This window comes from Carassius auratus, unplaced genomic scaffold (genome assembly GCF_003368295.1).
Source record: "Carassius auratus strain Wakin unplaced genomic scaffold, ASM336829v1 scaf_tig00017160, whole genome shotgun sequence".
NCBI lineage: Eukaryota > Metazoa > Chordata > Actinopteri > Cypriniformes > Cyprinidae > Carassius > Carassius auratus.
Window position 1 is genome coordinate 164,093 of NW_020524749.1, and position 21,996 is coordinate 186,088.

Genomic DNA, 21,996 nt, shown 5'->3' on the forward strand with positions numbered 1-21,996 from the left:
AGCCAGAGCACCTGACATCTTTTTTGCAATCATTTGCAATTTCTTGCATCTTTTAAAAATGCTGTCTAATGCTAAAAGTAAATTCAGTAAACTTGTTATTCACACCGGTGCTAATGATGTTTGACTTCGCCAGTTGGACATCACTACCAATAACAAGAGGTGTGTGAACTTGCAGGTACAATCTCAGACACTGTAATATGCTCTGGTCCCCTCCCTGCTTACCGTGGTGATGAGATACATAGCAGATTGTCATCAATCAGTGGCTGGATGTCTAAGTGGTGCCTGCAGAATAACAGGTTTCATAGGCAATTCGACATGTTTTTGGGGCAGACCTGACCTGTTGAAAAGAGATGGTCTTCATCCCTCCTGGGGTGCGCTCTTCTCTCTAGAAATATGGCACATAGTCTTAGAGTTTGTACTTTACTAACTGGGGCCCAGGTCAGGAAGCAGACAGACTGGCTAATCTGATCATCTGCTAGCTGCCTCATGCAACATAAATCAATTAATTCTCAGCACATAGAGACACTTTCACCTAGATATCACACTATAGAGACTGTGTCTGTTTCCTGAATTTAAGAGTAACAATTTGATTGATTTTCAACAAATAAAAAATAAAAACAGATTTAATACGGTTAAACAAATTATGAAGCTTGGCTTATTGAATATCAGGTCTCTTTCTACAAAGCACTTTTTCTAAATGATATGATCATTGATCATAACCTAGATGGGTTCAGTTTCAGCAGATGCTCCCTCTCTTTTAAGTTTTGGCCTAATGTTTAGAGAGATTCACTCCTAACCCTAAGGTTGTGGGTTCGAGTCTCAAGCCGGCAATACCACGACTGAGGTGCCCTTGAGCAAGGCACCAAACCCCCAACTGCTCCACAGGTGCAGCAGCATAATTGGCAGCCCACTGCTCCGGGTGTGTGTTCACGGTATGTGTGTGCACTTTGGAGCACGGGTCACCATATTTGGCTGGATTTTTTCACTTTCATTAGGTGTGCTCTGTTTTAAAGAAACCTGGCTTAAACCTAATGATTACATCATTTTAAATGATTCTACCCAACAGATTACTTTTATACACATGAGCCGAATCCATAAGGTAAAGGGGGAGGTGTTGCTACAATTTAATTTTCAGCATTTCTGAGAGGGCGGGCTTCAGGTATAAATTGTTTGAAGTAATGGTGCTTCATATAACATTATCCAAAGAAACAAGTGTTAATGATAAATCTACTAGCTACTGTATACAGGCCACCAGGGCACCATACAGAATGTATTCAAATGTATTTATTTGCAAGTTAGTGGTGGATGCAGATAAAGTTTTAGTTCTTGGTGATTTTAATATCCAATTTGATAATGAAAAAGATACATTTTGAACTCTTTTAGCGTTACACAACATGTGTCAGGTCCTACTCATTGTTGAAATCATACTCTAGATCAGTGGTTTTCAACCTGTGGTCTGCGGCCCCTAGTGGGTCGCGGTGGTATTGCAATTACTATTAAAAGAAACAATAATATTGTTATATATGTAAAAATGTATAAGTCTTAACATAATAACACTATTTCATATGTATAATTAAATAACAAAAAAATAACTATTAAACTGATACTATGCTTCCACTATTCGAGCTCGCTGATTGGTTTAAGAATAAACCATCAATTTATCTTAGATATATTTGCTGCATATACTACAGAACAACAAAACATGCATAAACGGCTGTCAACATGTTTTCTCCTGACTGCTTGCTCCACTGACTGTCTACCCGCTGCCGAGCTCTGCCTGAATCTGGTTTTCCAGTTTTGCTGAGCGGTGCCAGCCCGAGTTATTTTCTGTTCATCTCCAGTTCATTCTAGGGCAGTGTGATTAATAGAAATCATCATAAAATCACGATTTGAGCATGCACACTTTCTAAATCGCTTTATAGCACCATTTTCCGCGGCCCGGATCTCCTGCAGTATGCTATCCGATCCAATCAGAATGCAGCGCTCCTAGAGTGAGAACAGAACAGACTGGGCATATGCCCAGGTTCACACACTGTCTGTGATGATGCCTTTTTTCCGACCCCTTGTTAACAGATCAGAGCGTTCACACTGCACGCAGTAAAAGGCTAGAAATAAAAATGTGCGAAAATAATTAATATCTAGCACATTAGAATATATAGAGTTGTGAGTGCACAGGACGCAATTTAAGTGAGAGGAGACACGTTTTAAGTGCTTGCACTCTCTCCGGGTAAGAAAAGCGTGTATCTGAGCATGCGCGTCTGGTTTTGTAACAAAGCAAGGGAAATCTGCGTGTGAGCTGAGAGATTCGCGCTCGCACATTATTTTAATGTGCTTTTGCGTTACATTCATGCACTCTCGCTGCAGCTTCTGCACCGCTTACACATACTGTATACACACTGCAAACGGAGTATACGTGTGAACCTGTATAATGTACAACAAATCTATTTCAACACCTGAGGCACCGCTACAATTAATGAGCTCTATGAACAATGCATGGCAAAAAAAGTCCCTGGACACGGTATTTCTTTATTTATATTGTTTTTGCCATAACTCTATAAAGTTTGTTACACCTTTACTATAGTGATTATTTTGACTTACGTCTGTTGTAGAGACATTGCAACTTTTTGATAAAGCTATAATTGGTTTTATTTTGGAAATATGTTTCAAATTCATCCTGAATGCATTTATGACTGTAAAACATATTTGTGTGTGTCAAAATTGTGATTAAAGTCGAAATCACAAAATTTATCAAAGAGATCGCGATAGGCTTTTTTTTTTTTTTTTTTTTTTTTGTCCATATCGCACAACACTAGTTCATTCAATGAATGCAGTTAACAATCTAGTTTCTGAGTACTAAGTTATTAACCAAACAATAGCGGGGTCAGTTAATTTTTTTTTTGCAGTGGGCTGCGCAAACATATGTATTTGGTTGCGTGGGCCGTGAGTTGAAAAAGGTTGGGAACCACTGATATAACCTATTCAAACAGGTCAATGGACCAGTGAATTACCAAGCGAGTCCTTTGGTGTCCAACATTATACCATCTATGATGCTAAGCCATCTGCTTAAACTGTGCCAAATGTGTATAAGAACATGAGTTCTGAGATTACATGTTATTTTCACCAAGCAATTCTCACTGTAATTAAAACATCAAAACATAGCATGCCACAGGAGTAATGTTCAAATGCAATGCATCTACTACAAATATGTCTGAATTTTTACAGACTATTTAAATTGAGTACTTCATTAAGAGTGGAAACATTTAAAATTAACTTTGTTAAAAAAAGAAGACCCCAAAGACCATTAGTGTTCACCCCAAACAAAGACTGCATAAGGGTCTAAGTTTGTATATGAAAAAAAAAAGAAACCAATTGTATCTCCAGTACATACACATGGTCTAGATTGTCCATGCTGTGGGAACTTATTTACACCTAGTTTATTTATTTATTTTTTTATAAATGAGTGATGTGATGCGAAGTGACGTGGCCATATGATGTTCCATACTTGAAATGTGTGCTCTGCATTTAACCAGCCAAGTGCACACACACAGCGGTTAGTAGTGAACACACACACACACACTGTGAACACACACCTGGAGCAGTATTCTGATATGTGCATGAAAATTTGCATAAGCACATTTATATGCCCATTTTATGCATACACAATGTTTATACATCTGGGCCCGTATTCATAAAGATTCTAAGAATCCTCTTAGAAAACTCTAAATTTATCTTAAAAACTCTTACGTTGGAGTCTTAGCTTAAGAGTGATTTGGGACCGATCTGAGAACAACTCTGAGTAAGGAAAAGACAAAAACTTTCATCTTAGTGAGGAGGCGGGGTTGACCCCGTTGCTATGTATGACACAATCTTTTGAAGACTGTGATTGGTTGGCTGTCCAAGAAGGAAAAAAAAGAGTGATTTTAGGTATAGGATTTATTCTAATTCTCACTTTGAATTTACATGAGTAATTGTTCCTAATTGGCCGCTCTCTCTCTCTCTCTCTCACACACACACACACACACATGCACACACACACATTATATGTGTGTATATAAATCATTTTTTTTTTTATTTACCATGCTTTTAATTTCCTATAAGGTATTTGATTGGCTTAGAATGATAAAAATTGTTCCACAAGGGACAAGAAGCAGACATGGGAGCGTATAGCACAAACTATTAATGGTTCATTCCCTGCTATATTCATGAATGCAGTTTTTTAAACCTGCAAGGTGGGAATGTCCAGTGGAAACTAAATGAACTGCGACACAATACGATGTTCTGAAAGTTCTGTAATTGTTTGTGTGATCACTCTGCTTACAGAAGGTTGTGACAGACCCAAATCATCACTATTACATTGTTGCATTTTACCAGCTGCCAAATATCTTAATGTAGTGATTACTTTAATTTCTGGCGCTATGGCATTTCTGCACTGTGTCGGAGATGTTAGCACGTCTCTAATAAGATCAGTCACAAACATGATCCCTGCACGATCTAATCTATAGCATCTTATTAAGTCACTGTGACCCATTGTCTGCATCACATTTCTTCTGCCTCTTCGTCTTTCTGCCATTTTCTCCTCTGCTAAAGAAACTCTTAAGCCTCTTAAAAGTCCTCGTCTGTGCTCCTAACAAGTTTGACCGTAAGACCTTTTTTAAGGGTCAAGATGCTTTCTGAATTACTTTTTTCTTTACTATGATTTTTATTTAATTTTAAGAGTAAACGCCCACATTTCTAAGAATTTTTTTAGAATTTTGTCACTAGGAGCTACTTTTTGCTTTAAGATTCTTTATGAATACGGGCCCAGGCCTCTAGAGACTCTTTTGTATCTTCAGCGGGGTTCTTTATTGAGAACCTGCTGTGTAAAAACCTCCGGGAAGTGTACTAAGGTAATTAATATTCATACCAGTGCCTCTCATCTCAACATGCGACTGTTGAGAATGGAACCTTCAAATAATTACATTTGATGTCCTCAAATCACCAATTCCTTGTGGCCACCTACTGTTAATCATAGGGCAATTAAATAAATCTCCTTCCAATCTCTGCACCTGTGCTTCCCACAGTCAAAGCTGCCACACTGCCTCAAAAGATGCATGTCTTGTAATGCGGGGAGCAGATGCTTAGGCCCCATCTCTCAAAAAAAGTGCCAATTAGGAGCAGAGCTTTATTACTGTGAAGTCATCAGCCCCCTCAAGAACTGAACTGCTCTGCTCAATGACAGATAAAACACAGATCGTGTGTATCACTCAGTGTAATGAAATATGGACAGATCCGCAGTCAAGACCTTGTCTCAGACGACCACTGGGACAAGACCACAAGAAACAGATGATTCTTCTGCACAATCTGACTTTGCTTCAGCCTGGAATTGAACTGCTGGTTTCGTCTGGTCAGAGGAGAACTGGCCCCCCAACTGAGCCTGGTTTCTCCCAAGGTTTTTTTCTCCATTCTGTCATCGATGGAGTTTCGGTTCCTTGCCGCTGTCGCCTCTGGCTTGCTTAGTTGGGGTCACTTCATCTACAGTGATATCATTGACTTGATTGCAAATAAATGCACAGACACTATTTAAAATCTGAACAGAGATGACATAACTGAATTCAGTGATGAACTACCTTTAACTATCATTTTGAATTATTGGCACACTGTTTTCCAAATGAATGTTGTTCAGTTGCTTTGACACAATCTGTTTTGTTTAAAGCGCTATATAAATAAAGGTGACTTGACTTGACAGTAACAAAGTTTCCTCATATGAAGAATGGGGCCCAGAGGTTGTAGTCTTGCATAACAAGAACATGCACCTGAAATGTTTTGAAATCTGAAATCTATCATTTTCCCCTTTCTCCATTCAGCTGACAGTTGTGGTAAAGTACTTTTCTCAGTTTGGCTTCTTTCCATGGACAACATCAGCATATCGTGGCATTAATGCGGACCGTGCATTTGCAGTTCCCAACATAGTTGGAATTGAGAAGAAAGATGGATATGTACTGCTAGATCTCATCCAGTTAATTGCTTTGTTCTTCCATCGCTCCATTCTTAAGGTACTACCAATGCTTCACCCTCCCAGAAATCTACATAAGATATCTAACTGCCATTGGAATAGAAGTCATTAGATATAAGATATTTAACTGACTTTTTTCCCCACACACAAATTAATAATTCATTCAGCAGTAATGCATTAAATCAATAAAAATAATTATAATTATTATATTTAAAAATAAATAAATAAATAAATAAATAGAAGTGATAATTTCAATATATAAATCAAGTTTAATTAACTTGGGCTCTTACACATACATAAATTAAGCCCATGCATGTGCTAAAAGCTGTTTGTGAGCTCAAAGACAAGGGCTAGACTAGAGAGACCAAATGCAGTTGATTTTAACCCTCTGGGGTCTGGGGGTGTTTGGGGCCCTGAAGAAGTTTTGACATGCCTGACATCTGTGTTGTTTTTTTCAGTATCTTAAAAAACGTATTAATGTCTAAAGTCTGTTTACACTGTATTCAGCACAAACTGTGCTACAATAATATGTAAGCAACATGAATATGTATCATTTTTATGTGCGGTTAGTGAAAAAGTAAAAAAAAATTAAGTCACTGAAATAAGACCATAAAACACATACAGAATATTTATGGATGTGGATGGATTTTTGCTGCAAAATGATGTCAAAAGTATCCTGCCCACTAATTCACAAAGAAAAAAAAAAAAAAAAAACTATATAATGATCTAACTTATGTAAGACATGTTTTGTGTTAGAAAGGCTAAATCCGAGGGAGTGACAATGACCATGAATATTTAGTGATTCACACCTGAGAGACATAATGGCCCAACAGTGTGACAGTGAATGTGAGGCACGTAAGAAACTTGAACAGTCATGCAACTGTGTGCTGTCGCTGATAACAGATCCTGTTCAAATGTTGAAACAAATATGTCAAATATTTCTAAAGTGTTTGCTGATTCTTTCCATGGATTCACACACACACAAATAAAAAACATAGAAGTAAAAAAATTTGTAATTGAGCTTATTTTACCATACGTGCAGTAAACCAGCCCAACGTAGTTGAACATCTGATGTTGGTACAGTACCCTCAGAGAAAAACAGTGAAGTGAAGTCTTCAGTGTATCTGGTCACCAGAAAAAAAAAAAAGGAAAGGAAACAAAATTGAATGTTAGTCATAGTCTTTGACTAAAATGATATGGAAATTTTTGATATAATATTTTAGTCTTCTAACTAAATCAGTTTTTATCAGTTTAGTCGACTAAATATACAGTAGATTTAGTTCGCTAAAATCAAATGCGTTTTGTCAGTGTGATGCATTTATTAAGCATTTTTCTATAATTTCCAAATTTATTTTATAGGTTTGATATCAAAGTTTTATGATGTAATATAGATACAGATTTGACACAATGTGCCTTTATATTATAATTAATTAAAACCATTTTTATAAAGAAACAAGAACATAGTTCTCCTTTCAATGAAATACCAATGGTTATATAATATTCTTCATAACAACTTACCAAATTCATTACTCTTTCAAGCAGACATATTTATTTCTATAAATACATTTAGATTAATCCTTATTAGGGTTACCAAAGTCATTCAGTCAAGATTCTTTCTCCTCCTTTTGTTGCTTGATATTAACATAAATGACACAGACAACAACTAATTAGGTGCCCTTTAAAACTGAATGCATGGCTGCATAATACTGATACACATCCTATATTCTCCACATGGTTTGCACTCACTTGAGATGTAACTGAACATGTTTACATGAATACTCGTCAAAATGGACAATCATTATGTGTGTATTTCTCCATTCATTTGACATGAAAAAGAAATAAATTCAGTTGTTCTCTGTGTAAGAGGTGCTTTTCTGTGTGCACGTTTTGGCTGTGTTCGCTCAGAAAACTGGACCGAATTGAGTTCTCTTTTGCATCGTCATGATTTTCGAATTTATCCATATGTAACAAAAATTAACCATTGTTTTACTACTACTACTACTACTACTACTACAAAAAAAAAGAAGAAAAAAAAAGAACCTTGGTAGTTAAAGTACATAGGATAAAACAAGGAACTAAACTAGAAACAGGTGAAATTGGTGACTGTGGAAACCAAATTAGTATATATTAGTGATGTCAAAATTAGCATATTAAAACATACAATTGTTTTAATTTAACGTTTAAAAATATTTAACAAATTATTTATCATTTTTTATATTTCATTTGTTCATAAAAGTTTTGAGAACTGGATCTTGAAATCTAGTTTTTTTTGTTTCAAAATTAACTGAAAATACTTACTCATTCACAGAAAACAATATATTGATTAAAATGTTCTAAGACATAAGTAGGCGTGAATGATTATGTATAATGCCGTGATTCACACCTGAGAAGACAAAGGCCCACATACTGAGCCGCATGTAACAGACAGGTAATTGCTACAAGAAAGAATCTGAGGAAAAATTAAATTTATATATGTTTTATTTGTAGTTTATTTAGAAATAATATATTTTAATAATATTTATATATATTACATAATTATATATAACAATAGATATAATATATTTCAATAATTATTAAAAATAAAATATACATATAATTTATTATTTATTAGGAACAAACAAAGGCAAAAAAACAACATGCATGCTGTTAACACAAATTACTTTATTAACATTATTGTGATGTTCACTGATGCAAGTAGTAATTTTTCAAAACAAAGAACACAATCACCACACATCAAACATATTTTACCATAAAGCAAATAAAACCAATAATGCTAATGTCGGTAAAATAGTGAATGCACACTTACTCTAAGATTCCGAATGGTGTTGAAATCTGAATAAGCTGTTACCAAATATTGTTATGTATAATGCATTGTGATATTAAATTTTCCATTTATGATACAAGTGATGCTGCCTTAAAATTTGTCCAAATGAAAGTATCGTAGCAGGCACAGTTTGCATCAGAAGCATACCTCTGATGACTGAGAATGCTGCCTAGTGTGGTGGTTCAGCAGGTTTTTGAACAGAGCCATTGAGATGAGATGTTGATGTGTTTCTGTTCCTTTAGTGTCATGGTTTGTGGGATAACAAGGAAGTGGAGATGCCAGACTTTTTTAAGAAACTGAAGAGAAAAACAGAGAAAAGCAAGATGGCTGGAGGATCAAGAGCACGAGAAGAAAACACAAGTAGAAAAACATCCTTCTTTCCTTCATACACTTCTTTTCTTCAGAGACAAAGAACAGAGGACCCTGAGAGACAGGGTAAGATCTCCACATGGACATACATGAGGAACTTATTTACACATACATACTGTATAATACTTAAAACAAATAATGTATATACAAGCACACATTTCACACTGGCCAGTTTGTTCTCTCTTGATCTTGTTGTGTGCTTTGTGTTGCCATACATAAGTATTTACATATCTGTGCTAATATGAATATTAAATATTATATCAGCAGATTCAAACCAAAGCAGGAAAAAACATTCACAGAAGAAGCAACAGTGGAATGTGCCACTAAGCAGGAAGGATCGAATAAAACAGTACACGAATGGCCGAATGCTGGAAGCCAAAGCTGCTGTCATAGAGCTGTAAGAGACTAATAAACATTACCTTTTTTATTCACTAAAATATATATATAACATATACACATATGTATAACATATGTATATACTTTGAAAATATATTGTTCAAAAGAGCTTTACATAAACAAAAATTATTTAAAAAGCACACAGTGACATGAATATATACATTACAACAGCTTGATTCTCAGTTCACTTTTTCTTTCATTCTGGGTCACAGAGATCCTTAGTGGTTCAATTCAATTCAAGTATATTTGTATACACAGCATTTTACGATACAAATCATTACAAAGCAACTTTACAGAAAATTACATTTCTACAATATTTAATAGCAGCTTATAAGTGGTGACTGTCAGTTTGTGTGCAAATGACAGGATTTTTCAGAAAAAATACGAATGTAAGAATGTGCATTTAATCAGATACAACTGCAGTCACAATTTAAGAGATACATTATTTGAATGCTTGGCGAAAGAGATGTGTTTTTAATCTAGATTTAAACAGAGAGAGTGTGTCTTAACCCCAAACATTATCAGGAAGGCTATTCCAGAGTTTGGGAGCCAAATGCGAAAAAGCTTTTTCTCCTTTAGTGGACGTTGCTATCCTAGGAACTACCAAAACTCCAGCATTTTGTGACCTTAGGAGCTAAACCATTTGGAGCCTTTTAGGTAATTTTTTAACCGAAACAGAACAGATGAAAGAATGCTGTTAAGTGGTCATCCAGAATTTACAGAACATTCTTGTTAAATTCTTCCTCACTGCCATGGCCATTGCCTAGCAGGTTAGTTATGAGGAATTAGGCCATGATGTTAACTTTGTAGATAGGAGTAAAATATGCTAGGGGAAGCTGAACGACTCCATGGAGATTAGCCATTGAGATTCCTTGAAAGGTAGACCTCATAGGTTTGCAGAAATGGAAAGCAGTCAGTTTGATGGAGTGATTACTAACTAAGGTAGGGAAGCGTTCGGAAGAAAAGAAGGATTAAACCAAAATATGACAAAAAATTATTCTGGTAACCAGTACCTTTAGAGATTTTTCACAAACACAGTTGTCTGTACATTTCTCTTAGTTGTTTAGTGATATCTTAACAGACAGAAGTTTGCAGCTCTTCACTGGTAGTGGAGAACCTGCACCTATAGCAAAACTTGGAGAATTTGCTTAGTCTGTGAAAATCTGCACCCTGGCAGGAGTTTACAAAAATGGTGCTGTGTTTGCGTGTGGATGAATGGCCAAACCACATAGAAAAAGCTGTGGTTTTAAAAATACCCACCTTTGTGTTGACAGAGCCTTTGGTGGTTTAGTTTTCCTTGGCTTGCCTGTCTGTTCATTAGCTAGTTTTCTCATTTTTTAATTAGTCCCACATACTTGTTTCTGTTCTCCCTGATTACTCTCCTCTTTAAGCCCTGAGTCTTCCTTTGTTCCCTGTCTGGTGTCATTTATAGTAGTGTGTTGTTACCAAATATCCTAGTTTTTCCTCAGTGTTTAATGAAGTTCTGCTTCATCTTTGTGCAAGCATGTTTAATGTTACATCATTAGTAGTCTAGATGGAAATAGGGGTCCACGTGCACCCCCGGCTTTTTTTATGCCATCTGATTTTTTAAAATCCTTAAAGTGTCTATTTTCATAATCTGCCAGGTGCCAAGCTGAAATAATGTCCCAAAGGGTTCTTTTTTAACCCTTTGCTGCACCCGACCGGAACCCGAAAAATCTAAAAGTGATATAGAAAGTGGCATAACATTAGAAGTAAACAACATACAGAGACAAATGAACACATTTTCCCATACAATTCTTACCCCAGGAATTTAATGGAATGGTTATTTTTGACATTTGACAACATATTGACCTAATTTCTGGACAAAAATAGCAAAAATTGGCCAAAGATGTGTAGAGGATCAACTATTTTTTCGTTTTCTCAAGCGCATAGGGTGATTTTTTTTTCCCCACAACATATTATTTCTTTATCATTCAAGTGTCTATTTTAAGATTCAATTGGGTACCAAGCTGAAATAATCTCCAAAATGCTTGATTTTTAACCCTTTGCACCAAACCCGAAAAATCTAAAAATGATTTAAAGTGGCATAACTTTTGATGTAAACAACTCACAGAGACAAATGGACACATTTTTCAATACAATTCTGACCCCAGAAATTGTTATTTGTCATGTTTTATAACATTTTGAACATCTGTGGTCAAAAAGAGCAAACAAAGTTCATTTTGCAGCGTTTTTATTATACTTAGCAGCCTGAAATAGGGTTTATTTGAACCTTTTACTTCACCTATCCTGAACCTGAAGATATTTAAAATAGTTTTACTTTTGAAGTTAACAAAACAAAGCAAATTAGCTTAAATAAATAAAATAAATAAATAAATCAAAACTACAGAAAAAATCCAAAATGGTCCAAAAAGTTGACTGATCATAAACTGCAAGTTTTAGATTTTTGGGGTTTTGCAGTTGGCAGTTGGTGGTCGTTGGTTCATACCTGCAGATCACCATCTCCCACTGCTCTCTCTTTTGGAAAAATGTCTGTAAGTATTTGAAACTATAATTAAGATATACCTTTGTAGTAATAACTTAAAGTAATTTTTTAACAGTTTTTACCATAATCACAGGCTTTCGGAAATCGAATCTGTATTCTTGACTAGCAGTGTTGGTAGCTTAGTTGGTATCTACTAGCTAAAGTTTTTTTTTTTTTTTTTTTTCAGGCTCAATACTTCATACATACTTACCAAGGGGAAAATTAAACATTGTAACACAGCTGAAGTGCCTCCAAAGAGGATTTGTTCCCTAACACGTATTTTACATGTCTCAACTCTTTCTGAGTATGGTAATTTTACAACACTCAACACATGCAGGTGGGGAGGGCAAGCGAGAAGCTATCATATCTACACAGTATATGAGATATGAGACTCTGTAAAGACGTCAGTTCACCATACCACATGAGGGATATTTGTGAACAGGTTCCATTGAAATTTGAGAACTTGTCTTTGGATACAATTGGCTATCACCAATACTGCTATAAAAGCTTTACAGGGAAAATACACTCACCTAAAGGATTATAAGGAGCATGATATTAACACTGTGTTTGACCCCCTTTCGCGTTCAGAACTGCCTTAATTATACGTGGCATTGATTCAACAAGGTGCTGAAAGCATTCTTTAGAGATGTTGGCCCATATTGATAGGATAGCATCTTGCAGTTGATGGAGATTTCTGGGATGCACATCCAGGGCACGAAGCTCCCCTTCCACCACATACCAAAGATTGGGTTGAGATCTGGTGTCTGTGGGGGCCATTTTAGTACATTGAACTCATTGTCATGTTCAAGAAACCAATTTGAAGTGATTCGAGCTTTGTGACATGGTGCATTATCCTGCTGGAAGTAGCCATCGGAAGATGGGTACATGGTGGTCATTAAGGGATGGATATGGTCAGAAACAGTGCTCAGGTAGGTTGTGGTATTTAAACGATGCCCAATTAGCACTAAGGGACCTAAAGTGTGCCAAGAAAACATCCCCCACACTATAACACTACCACCAGCCAGCCTAGTGGTAACAAGGCATGATGGATCCATGTTCTCATTCTGTTTAAGCCAAATTCTGACTCTACCATCTGAATGTCTCAACAGAAATCGAGACTCATCAGACCAGGCAACATTTTTCCAGTCTTCAACTGTCCAATTTTGGTAAGCTCATGCAAATTGTAGCCTCTTTTTCCTATTTGTAGTGGAGATGAGTGGTGGGGTCTTCTGCTGTTGTAGCCCATCCACCTCAAGGTTGTGCATGTTGTGGCTTCACAAATGCTTTGCTGCATACCTCGGTTGTAACGAGTGGTTATTTCAGTCAAAGTTGCTCTTCTGTCAGCTTGAATCAGTTGGCCCATTCTCCTCTGACCTCTAGCATCAACAAGGCATTTTCACCCACAGGACTGCCACATACTGGATGTTTTTCCCTTTTCACACCATTCTTTGTAAACCCTAGAAATGGTTGCCCCTGAAAATCCAAGTAACTGAGCAGATTGTGAAATACTCAGACCGGCCCGTCTGGCACCAACAACCATGCCATGCTCAAAATTGCTTTCCCATTCTGACATTCAGTTTGGAGTTCAGGAGATTGTCTTGACCAGGACTACACCCATAAATACATTGAAGCAACTGCCTTGTGATTGGTTGATTAGATCATTGCATTAATGAGAAATTGAACAGGTGTACCTAATAATCCTTTAGGTGAGTGTAGATTGTTTACAAGTGTCAAAGGCTTCTACATCTGGTGAATCATTATAATTGAAAAGGGACTCTCTGCGCCATGTCAAATCACTGTCAGTTCAATCTGAAGGAGCTCCAAGAAGATTTTCCTTCTTGTTTCCCAATCAGTGTTTTCTGTGACAAAGCAAAATCCAAGTTCAAGGGCAAGACTGAAGAGCTTACAAAGTTTCAGAATTGGAAACACAAGGAACCAGGCTGGAAAGTTATTGAACCTAGGGCACAGGAATTAAAGAAAGAGGCTCTTTATCGCAAGGTGCAGGGCAAGGACCTATTTGTAATGGAAGCTAAGTATCATCCATCATGCAGAAACAACTTCAACACAGACTACCAAACCCATGAGCCTGGAAGGGAGAGAGTAGAAAAGGCAGCAGACAACACTGACAGCCTGCAGGCCCAGAACATAGCAGCACATAACAAGTCATATTGTGTGGTAAAGGATTACATTCTTAGGAATGTGACTGAATGCAAAGAGGTTGTCCAGCTAAGATCCATATGCAACTTGTACATGAAGACATTGGAAAATCAAGGTTTTCCTAATCCTGAATACCGCAGTGAGAAATTGGCAAGACGGTTACATAGAGACAAAGACATCTCTCATGAACTCCAATTCTCCAAGGTGCAACAACATGAGTGTATTAAGTCGAACCTCATATACAGCTCAGCATTACTGTAGATGAAGTAGTTGGATGTGCATACAAACTTGGAACAGCCGACCAACTTCAAGATGCAGCACTCCCTGCACCCTCCAACCTCCAAAGAGTCAAAAGAAGCTACCATCGACACCTCTATTGAAGCAAATAGGTGAGTTATTTTACTGCTTTCGAGGTCCTAGATTGTCAATGCTGAACTCTTTTTGATACAGGCATTTGATTTTGATATTTACTAAAGCAATTTTCTGTCTTTCTAGCTCACAACCATTCTTTCACATCTAGGACACTCAAAAACATATGACTTCAGTATGAAACTTGAGACAGCAATGACAGAAAAGACAGAAAGAAAGATTTTTTTTTTTTTTTTTTTGCTTCGATATAGGTGTCAAAGTGTAGCACAAAGGAGGATGTGCTTTGGGAGTTTGCACTTGCTGTTAGTTGCTGCTCGACACACATCTTTTGTAATTGAATAGACCAGCCTTCTGTGCACTTTTCGCCATCAAGTGTCCCAGTCACCAATGAGCTCGGAAATTGTACAAGATGCTCTGGAAGAAGCAAGTCCATCTTCACAGCATCTAGCTCCTGTGCTGTCAGGGGCCATGGTAGCTCTTTGACTCTTTGAATGCCTTTATAATGTGAGAATGGAGGGTGAGTGCTGCTTCTTGAAGTTGGTCAGCTGTTCCAAGTTTGTATATGAGGTTCGACTTAATACATTCATGTTGTTGCACCTTGGAGAATGTGAGTTCATGAGCGATGTCTTTGTCTCCCTGTAACCATCTTGCCAATTTCTCACTGCGGTATTCAGGATTAGGAAAACCTTGATTTTCCAATGTCTTCATGTACAAGTTGCATATGGATCTTAGCTGGACAACCTCTTTGCATTCAATCACATTCCTAAGAATGTAATCCTTTACCACACAATATGACTTGTTATGTGCTGCTATCTTCTGGGCCTGCAGGCTGTCAGTGTTGTCTGCTGCCTTTTCTACTCTCTCCCTTCCGCGCTCATGGGTTTGGTAGTCTGTGTTGAAGTTGTTTCTGCATGATGGATGATACTTAGCTTCCATTACAAATAGTTCCTTGCCCTGCACCTTGCGATAAAGAGCCTCTTTCTTTAATTCATGTGCCCTAGGTTCAATAACTTTCCAGCCTGGTTCCTTGTGTTTCCAATTCTGAAACTTTGTAAGCTCTTCAGTCTTGCCCTTGAACTTGGATTTTGCTTTGTCACAGAAAACACTGATTGGGAAACAAGAAGGAACATCTTCTTGGAGCTCATAGATTGAACTGACAGTGATTTGACATGGCGCAGAGAGTCCCTTTTCAATTATAATGATTCACCAGATGTAGAAGCCTTTGACACTTGTAAACGATTTACTTTCCCTGTAAAGCTTTTATAGCAATATTGGTGATAGCCAAGTGTATCCAAAGACAAGTCCTCTAATTTCAATGGAATCTGTTCACAGATATCCCTCATGTGGTATGGTGAACTGATGTCTTCACAGAGTTTCATATCTCATATCCGCCACCCAACTAAGTTACCAACACTGCTAGTCAAGAATACAGATTCGATTTCCAAAAGCCTGTGATTATGGTAAAAACTGTTAAAAAATCACTTTAAGTTATGACTACAAAGGTATATCTTAATTATAGTTTCAAATACTTACTGAAATTTTTTCCAAAAGAGAGAGCGGTGGGAGATGGTGATCTGCAGGTATGAACCGACGGCCACCAACTGCCAACTGCAAAGCCCCAAAAATCTAAAACAGTCAACTTTTTGTACCATTTTGGATTTTTTCTGTAGTTTTTTATTTCTTTATTTTATTTTATTTATTTATTTAAGCTAATTTGCTTTGTTTTGTTAACTTCAAAAGTAAAACTATTTTAAATATCTTCAGGTTCAGGATAGGTGAAGTAAAAGGTTCAAATAAACCCTATTTCGGGCTGCTAAGTATAATAAAAATGCTGTCAAATGAACTTTTTTGCTCTTTTTGAACACAGATGGTCAAGATGTTATAAAATATGAAAAATAACAATTTCTGGGGTCAGAATTGTATTGAAAAATGTGTCCATTTGTCTCTGTGAGTTGTTTACATCAAAAGTTATGCCACTTTAAATCATTTTTAGATTTTTCGGGTTTGGTGCAAAGGGTTAAAAATCAAGTATTTGGGAGATTATTTCAGCTTGGTACCCAATTTAATATTTTAATAGACACTTGAATGATAAATAAATAATATGTTGTGGAAAAAAAATCACCCTATGCGCTTGAGAAAACAAAAAAAATAGTTGATCCTCTACACATCTTTGGCCATTTTTTGCTATTTTTGTCCAGAAATAAGGTCAATATGTTGTCAAATGTCAAAAATAACCATTCCATTAAATTCCTGGGGTAAGAATTGTATGGGAAAATGTGTTCATTTGTCTCTGTATGTTGTTTACTCCTAATGTTATGCCACTTTCTATATCACTTTTAGATTTTTCGGGTTCCGGTCGGGTGCAGCAAAGGGTTAAAAAAGAACCCTTTGGGACATTATTTCAGCTTGGCACCTGGCAGATTATGAAAATAGACACTTTAAGGATTAAAAAAAATCAGGTGGCATAAAAAAAGCCGGGGGGTGCGCGTGGACCCCTATTTCCATCTAGACTATAGCCAACTGAAATATTAAAATGTAAACATATAATGAAACTACTTTAAAATGAATTTTGAATGAATTTTACATGTGCATTCTGCATATTAAGTATAAATGTTGAGTATATTACTGTAAAAACATATAAATACCATGATATCCCTCTACAACACATTGTTTCCTATTTGTATGGACTTTTATGTCCTAGTTATTGTTTCTTAGTGTACTAGTTCACTGTTTCATGTGTTGGTTTTGCAATTGTATTTATGACTGATTACCCCGATCATATTCTCATGTGTTTTTTTTTATTTTTTTATCCAATTTACAATTGTGTGAGTGTGTGTGTGTGTATACACAAACAAACACACACACGCATACACACACACACACACACACACACACACACACACACACACACACACACACACACACACACAAGACATTGTGTTCGATATATTAACTAAGGATGCTAGCATTCCATGTCCCCAATTATTCATACATTTCTCAAAACTGACAGCTGTCAAATGGTTTTTATATTTGGTGCCACATTTCCACTAGGATTTTGCCCTCTTTTGCATAGATCTCCAGGTCCTTAACGTTGGATGGCTTTATTGTCAGGATAGGATCTTACTATTAACCCTCAAAAATCACCTGAACATATTTTGGGAAGGCTACATGTCCCAAGCTCTAATGACTGTGGAGACTGGTCCACTATTGGCTACAACAGGCATGGCCACCCTATTCTCAGTGCCCCCAAGCTGGTGGTCCCAGCGCTTCCTTGGGTGGTGGTCTCAAGTCCAGTGCTCCCTTCTCCCAAAGCGATGGTGCTCTCTTTGCTCCTTCCATGGCAGTGGGTGGCACTCTGGGTTACACAGGCCATCCTTGAACTCTCTTTGTTGCCTGTCGGCTCCATCATGGCCACAGAAACCATCCCTCAACTTTCGGTACTCGTTGTCAGCTATGTCAGACGTTTCCTACAACAAAGAAATGGTGTAACACATTTTGGCTATTCTTGACATTATATCCAGTTCCAATGGGCTTGACAGCTCTTTCGCTGCAAAATACAAATAGCAGTGATTGTTTTTCTTGATTGAATGATTTTTAGCCTCTAGAATTGATTGTTAGTCTATGACATATTCAGTGTTGTGCCTGAACACGTTCATTGAACGATAGTTCATGAACTCGTTCATATTTTGGGCGAACGTGAACTGAACGTGCTGTATTAATGCCTGATGAACGTTACTGTGAACTCGTTCATTCTGGTGTCTGTGAACGGCACGCTTTCCCAGGTTCACTTCGTTCAATAGGGTGCCAGATTTCTACAGAGCCTTCCAGGCAAAAACCTGGCTAAAACACACCGTAAACGGGTCTAAATATGTAGCGGGAAAACACCCAATCTGGCAACACCAGCCACCAGTGTCGCACCATCATCCGCCGCATGCGTAATGCGTCATCAAAAAAAAAAAAAAAAAGAAAAACACGGAGGCAACAGCAGCATGTAGCAAGAAGGCGTATGATCATTTAAAATAATTTTATGATGTTTATGACAAGGTCGGTGAGAATGGGAGACAAAGCATTAAAGCAACAATGAGGAAATGCTGTCCCCTCAATGCTAATGTAAACCCTGGTTGGATAAGGATTCAAAATTGGATATGAAGATGAAATCTGATGCATAGCTTCATTGTTAAAACTGATAAAATAATTGCTGTCTGTGAGTCTATATGGGCTGTGGCAATAATTTTGAAAAATAATAGCTCGCAGCAACATATGGAAAAAAAGAACTATGAACTAGTTCATTTTTGGAACTGTGAACTTTAGCTAAAAATTTTGTAGTTTGAACTATGAACTGAACTAGCTCATTTTAAAATTTGTGAATTGAACTTTGAACTAGTTCATGTAGAAAGTGAACTTTCCCAACACTGGACATATTATATGTCTATTTCACTATATTTGCATAGAATCCTGGCATATTAAAGGAAAACAATAATAATGCTTCTGATTGTAAAAAACTTTTTCTTTTTCTTTTTTTTTTGTTTTAGTGCTCTACACATATACTTACCCATAAGGCAATTCTTCTATGACATCATCCACCCTGAGTACAGCCCTGTGTGCGATGTGTATGCGCTGATGTTCCTGATAGATGTGGTGAACTTCATCATTATTATATTTGGATACTGGGCCTTTGGAGTAAGTGCTTCCTTACATACAATCCCCTTTTCACATTTAAATTTTAATTTAAGATTCAGTTTTACAGAACTGTAGAAAATTACTTTTCTATGGGGTCTTAATTCCATCTATTTTCCAAAATATAGTGTATTCTGAATGAGAATAAGAAATAACCAAAACAGAGAGTGGATTGCATCAATATTAATCTAAATCCTAGATTAAATCAAAATTTTTTCCTCATTAAAGGTATCCATTCGAGCCAGATTTTTAGAATACTGCTTTGTGCAAATAAGTGTTGTAAATAAATGATATTGTGTATGTACACAATGAGTTGACAGTGCTGGTCATCTATGGCACAGCATCATGGTAACTTAAATAAATGTTTTTAAACCACCATCTGCTTTTTACTGCATCTTCAAATGATTTATAAACATATAACTTATGTTTATTAATATAATCATCTCTATATTTGATGACACTAAACATAAACCTATACTCTAAACCCCTTTCCTTTGAATGTAAAATTATGTTTAGTTCCACCCATCAAATTATCTCTAGTAAACCACCAATTTTAGATTATGTAGTCAGTTCTCCTTAAGTTTTCCTCAATATTTGAGCATATTGCATTTCATTGTGGAGATATGACCAGCACAAGTTTTGACTGTTTATTTTTGTGTCAATTAATAAGTGTATTGAATAATTGATACAGAAGCACAGCGCAGCTGCTGATATAACAGAGTCACTGTCAGAAGACCAGGTTCCTGAAGCTTTCCTCGTCATGCTCCTCATCCAGTTCAGTACTATGATTGTGGACCGAGCACTATATCTCCGTAAAACTCTTCTTGGGAAGTGTGTTTTCCAGGTAGTGCTTGTGTTTGGGATCCACTTCTGGATGTTCTTCATACTGCCTGGTGTCACAGAGAGGTGAGGAATAAATGCAGAACTATTCTGTAAAAAAATTATATGACCATTAATGTATGACAACATTTGTTTTTACATTACTTTAACTCAAAATAAGCTAAGCAATGTTTTCAAATTCTAAGTTTTACAAGGTTCCATTTTTTAAAGCCAGTTTTATGTAATTTACGTTGAAATGATTTAAAGAACTAAGTTGACTGTACTTAAAAATGTAAGGCAGCAGCTAATTTTTACAGTGCACAGTGAAAAAAAAAAAAAAAAAAAAAAACTTCCATCCATTTGAAAACATCAGATGCAGTTGGTGTGTGGCTTCTTAGATAGATCGATCAGTAGAGATAAATAGATGGATATACCCTCTATGAAAAATTGTATACATTTGATATACATGGTAACAATACAAATATTTTGCAAATGGGAATGAATGTGAATAATTATTAACTCTGAAAACTTTCTAAAAAAAAATTTATATAATGCATTTTGTTTACAGATATTTAGATATATGCTAAAACAAGACAGATACTGAATTATTTTAGCAATGTAATGTGGTGGCACAAAGGGTATTTACATTTCATATTAGGGGTGTGCAGTTAATATCTGTATCCGTAGCAATCTCAAAATGATTTGTATCTGTTTTCAGGTAAAATATGGAGATGGGCAGAGCTTAGACTGGATTTTTTGTCTATTATTATTATTATTATTATTATTATTATTATTATCGACTCATACATTACACATCACATCCTGGTGTCACGTCTCATTATGGGACATTTACGAGTTGTGTGTGAACTCACGCACATATTCCCAGGAAATCACTGGCAGTGTGAATGAACTAAAACCTAATGATCTGGGAACAATTGCCGGGACACATTACCCGTGTATTATCTGGAATCTCAGTGTGAAAGGGGCTTTTGTGTATCCAATGGTTTAAATGGTTGGGGCAGCTAATGTCTCATTCCCAAGTCTCCCCAGGTTACATACACATACAGGGACATTTTTAAGGTGTAACCCATCACTTAAGAATTGGGCTTGTTTATCGTTTTAGTTGTGTGCTATAATGGAATTAATAATTGTAAAGCCTACAATATAGCTTACCAATAGCAATACAGTATGGATTGTATACCATTACGAGATTTCTGATATACATTTTACTGCAATGTTTCTTATTTCAGGAGATTCAACAGGAATCGAGTTGCTCAACTTTGGTACTTTGTAAAGTGCATTTATTTTGGACTCTCAGCTTACCAGATCAAATGTGGCTACCCAAACCGTGTTCTTGGAAATTTCCTTACCAAGAACCACAACTACTTCAACCTCTTTCTCTTTCAGGGGTAAGCAAATTACTCACTCCACAAAGAACGATTTGGTTATTGTTTCTCTACATTCAATAGAATGTAAAATGGTCTCTTAGCATGCTATAAAGACTCTAAAGGGATAGCTTAATTAAAGGTATACTTTTCTATGTATGCTCTCTGAACTACACATTAGGAGGTTGCACCCCAATACACTAACTGGCTGTATGCCTTCACTGGCCTTTTAAATATCTTCATAATATATTTGCTGTATGGCCTTAATGTTCTCCACAACCAGTGTTGATTTTCCAGCAGCCACATCACACTGGTGTAAATTACTAATTTATGTTATTGGATGCTCAAAAAAAAAAAAAAAAAAAAATTGGAAAAAAAAAAGAAAACTTTGCTGTGGCAGGTGATTTATTTCTTGGAATTGCAGCTTCTGACATGGTTGCCAGGGGAAGGATGAATGTTTTCATGGATGAAATAATGCGCATAGACTAAATGGCACCACAAA

At 36.5% G+C, this 21,996-nt stretch overlaps 1 protein-coding gene across 1 annotated transcript in view; it reads left to right on the forward strand.

The window, feature by feature from the left end:
- LOC113075554 (piezo-type mechanosensitive ion channel component 2-like) overlaps positions 1 to 21,996 on the forward strand; it is a 126,739-nt gene that overhangs the window by 72,156 nt on the left and 32,587 nt on the right. Inside the window, 6 exon segments of the mRNA XM_026248237.1 lie at positions 5,844 to 6,032; positions 9,059 to 9,251; positions 9,450 to 9,582; positions 19,146 to 19,293; positions 19,982 to 20,196; positions 21,360 to 21,518. Coding sequence (XP_026104022.1) covers positions 5,844 to 6,032; positions 9,059 to 9,251; positions 9,450 to 9,582; positions 19,146 to 19,293; positions 19,982 to 20,196; positions 21,360 to 21,518 — 1,037 coding nt within the window.